Source organism: Pinus tabuliformis, chromosome 7, assembly GCF_031772625.1.
Source record: "Pinus tabuliformis cultivar Carrire ecotype Pingquan chromosome 7, CPIR1, whole genome shotgun sequence".
In the NCBI taxonomy this organism is placed as follows: domain Eukaryota; kingdom Viridiplantae; phylum Streptophyta; class Pinopsida; order Pinales; family Pinaceae; genus Pinus; species Pinus tabuliformis.
In genome coordinates this window covers 65,246,640-65,250,690 of record NC_142293.1, presented here as the reverse complement: position 1 = coordinate 65,250,690, position 4,051 = coordinate 65,246,640, and the positions used below count along the sequence as shown (strand labels likewise).

Here is a 4,051-nt window from a genome sequence, read left to right as displayed (position 1 = left end):
ACCAATCAAAGTTTTTGGAAAAATTAGGGCAAATGACAAAAACTCAAAGGTCAATGGTCCACCAGGTCAAAGCCTACGTCAGCAAGGACACGTGTCAACCTGGGAATGAGCCACAAGTCCTGGATAACGTCAGCAGAGGAGGTGATGTGGTAGATTGTGATTGGTTGATATGGGCCAATTCGGTGCTAACACGTGGCAGCTCAGATTTTTCCCAATATCACCTATTTTCCAAAATTTTGGGGATCAGGCAGGATCGAACCCCTGACCTCCCGGAAGACTGATTTTTCACCAAAAGGGCCACACCGGACAGGCTACAGTGAATATTGTTAGGACTGCGGATGATGTTATAGTTATGGTTGCGAATTAAGAGGCGCTGGAAAAAAGAGCTGACTGTCGAGGTCAACCCCACAGCCGTCGGACCCCTTATTTTGTTTCAAGAATTATCCCACATCCACCAAAACACACAGCCATATATGGTATATATCACCATATGCTGAATGTATAATCCAACAGAGCACAGAGATATATGGCACCAAAGTTTCATGTGGATATATGTTACTATATATGAATATCAATCCATATCAAAATGCCGGAGTGTCGAGCAGGGGTTTCGACCCGCCCACCTCCAACATTATATACCAATGCCTTCACACCTTTGGGCTAACCAACATACCATATGTTTGGACTTGAAATAGAGCTGAACCAAACTTTTGTTAACTTATTGCAGAGTCGAATCCGCCAAATCTAGGGCGCGTATACCAAGGTGGTTTCCACAGCACAAAGGGTAGTTTTTGTCAGTGAAAAATGGTTTTACAGAAGGCAGAGGTGGTTTTGCACATTCCAGGGGGTCTAGAGGGCACATAGGCTAAATATGGGCAAGTTTATACTCATTTGACTTGAAATTTCGAGCTGAAGCAATGGTGAGATCGTTTTTCTCATTTGAGTCTCTGTTTTTGAGCTCATGTCTGTAAAAGCATTTTGAAGACTAATAAAATGGTCACACTTGAAGCTAAGGACCTGGATAGGTAGCCAAGATGTCTAGTGAACTCCGTTATCAAATTGTTGTGTTGATGCATATGTTTATGTTTCAATTTGTCTATGTGTTTATGTTATTTGCAATCTTTTCGATCCATTGCACTAAGTAACATCAGCAAACTTCACATAAAGTCTATAATACCTTTTTCATTTACAAAATATTTGCCACACTACCAGCGTTTTTGACTTGTTAAATCAACAAAACTACATTCATATTGGAACTCTTCTCTCCCTTCTTTTTTATTATAGAAACAAAATATTAACTAATGACAATTACTCTTACTTTATTAAAGTATAATAAACCATATTATTCTTACCAAATTAATTATTATCATCATTATTAAACAATTTAGAAATTAATACTAATTTATGTATTAAAATATATTTTAAATATTTGTCATTTATCATAAAACAATTTTCAAAAATATTTAATTATACAAATAGATAAAAGTATGATTCTTATGAAAATGTTTGTTTAAGAACCCTACTTCCCGTGATATATCGCGGTCCTCAGTGAATCATCACAGAAAACGCTCGTAAATTTAACTTAAAATTATTTGAATCTAACCTTTAATCAACAGTTTTATATATATATTAAATTGGTTTAAAATTGGGTAGAAATATATTGGAATTACACAATTATATTATGAATTTATTATAATCTAGATGTTTTAAGGGTTTTTTTAAAGGTGAAATTATTATATACAGTTTAGGCACATTTTAAATAACAATAAAAATGATTCAAACCAAAAGTTCGGAAACATAAAATAATTAGAAAACGCGATTTAATTTTGATTTAAGTTTGAAAAGTTACAGGCCGAAATAACTTTCCATTTTATCCTAATCAAGAAGAAAGACTTTGTATGCTTTGCAGCTATTGAATCTGCAATTAGTCATGCCTGTTTTCTGTGCCTTTTCAATCACGGAATGATTTTATGCGTTTTCAGCATATCGATCCATTCAAGACAAGACCTCTCTGTGTTCCTAAACCCCAGAAAACCATAGTCCTTGCTCTTGTTCATGCTCATGCTCACACCCTTCATCAAATTCCTGTTCAATATTCTGTCAACAGATAACCACCATTGTTCGCCCAGTTCTTCAAGCCTGCTCTCCACAAGCCCCTTCTCCTTCAGAATCTCCTCCCACACACCGCTCTTACTTTTCATCTCCTCTGCCAAGGAAAACCCACGACCCTCATAATCACCCGCCTCCACCTCCAGCTTCTCTGCAATCACAGTCCACAGATTTTTCCATCTGAACACATCCCCGTTGCTCACATTAAATACCTTGTTCTTCCCATTTGGTTCAACGCACGCCCATATCTGCTGCTCCGCAATGAGTTCTGCATCCGAAGCCTCCGAAAGCCCCTCCCATGTGATAGAATTCCCCGGGAATCTGAACTGCGTGCCCTCCTTCTTGCAGATCGCAGCGTAAACTGCGAGAGAAGCGAGCAGATTCATGGAAGAGTAGCTAGTCAAAGGAGAGAAGCCCAATAATATGACAGCGGGGCGATGGATTGACCAGCTGATCTTAATATCACTCTCTCCTCCTAATTTTGCAAATAGCACGTCCTGAAACTTATCATGGTGGCTGAAATTCGAGCCATTAGTCAGCCTGGGAAGTCTCTCCTGATCCGGAACCTCGTCAGGATCAGTAATCAAATCCATGGCGGAAATATCATGAGCGCCCGGATAATGCTCCGTTCCCGTTTGCAGACACACATGTTCCAGATTGGGGGCATTGGGAATAAGAGAATCCAAAACATTTGCGAGCATTTTACTGTTCAAATCGTCCTCTTCGATTCCTCGGCCGGCATTTGTGATCACCCAGAAGACGTGCGTAACATCGGCGAGACCCGAGAATTTTGCCATTGTCTGATCCCTATCCAGCAGGTCGCACTGTATGTACTGCATATTCTTGTGAGGATGATGAGGGCTAATGGGCCCGTGGGCTACTCCATAAACCTTCCATGGACCGTCTTGAATATCGTGTGTGGGCAGAATATCTGCCAGTCTGCTACCTACCATTCCTGTCACACCTACGATCAGCCCAACATGAACCTTCTTCTTGTTCTTGTTATCACTACTTCCTCCGGAGCTGCTGCCACTACTTTCACCATTCGTGTTCTGATCTCGCTCGCGTCTCTGCTTAGAAAAATGAGGATAATTTGTTAATTTGCATTTATAAATAACTATATGAATTAATGAGATAGGAATAAATGCACAGAATCGAATATTGAGAAAGAGGGGCCCGATCGCTAACCGCTGGGGCTCCGAAGCTCCCCGTCCACCATGAATACCATGATCCCATTCTTACTGAATAACAGTACTGCACTTGATCTCTCGAAGTAGAGATATGGAGGAAGTGACGCATTTTTATAAGCGTGTTTGAAGAAAAATGAAGCCATCGTAGCAAGTAGACATTTGGAGTGGCCGTTCGGTTGGTTGTTCCGTGTGGGAATCTATTCCTTGTATTCCTAAACTTCAAAATAAAAATTAAATAGCAACAGAGTCATACAACGTAATCAATGGAGTCATACAACGTAATTATATTTGATTTTTTTGGCATTGGTAGATAGGGAGTTATAATCGAGCTAGGCTATTGTAATTAGTAAATTTTAAATAAATCACGTGAGATAAGAATATTATGTTAAAAAACCATGAGTTAAGTTAGTTTAATTATTAGTATTTTAAAAAAAATTATGAGTTAAGTTAGTTTAATTATTAGTATTTAAATAGATGAGATGAGATTAAAATATTATGTAAAAAAATTATGAGTTAAGAATATCATGGAAACAATTTATGGGTTTGAAAATTTTATATTTTATATTTTATTTTGATTTAATTAGAATGTTAAACATTACAATATTTGAGAGGCCAAATCAGAGAGGAATATTATGGAAAAAATCTATGTGCTCTAAAAATTTAAGTTTTTTATTCTTAATTTTTAATTTAATTCAATTTTGACTTCGTCAAAATGTTAAATATTACAATATCTCCATCATAGTGAGTTGGAG

At 37.7% G+C, this 4,051-nt stretch overlaps 1 protein-coding gene across 1 annotated transcript; it reads right to left on the bottom strand.

Annotated features, from left to right (window-relative positions):
• Positions 1-1,820: 1,820 nt before the first annotated feature.
• On the bottom strand, positions 1,821-3,401 carry LOC149245235 (3-oxo-Delta(4,5)-steroid 5-beta-reductase-like). Its single transcript, XM_089455558.1, has 2 exons — positions 3,298-3,401; positions 1,821-3,179 (listed from the first exon to the last, which is right to left on the bottom strand). The coding sequence occupies exons 1-2, from the start codon at positions 3,343-3,345 to the stop codon at positions 1,956-1,958; spliced, it is 1,272 nt and encodes a 423-aa protein (XP_089311684.1). The 5' UTR covers positions 3,346-3,401; the 3' UTR covers positions 1,821-1,955.
• Positions 3,402-4,051: the final 650 nt, after the last annotated feature.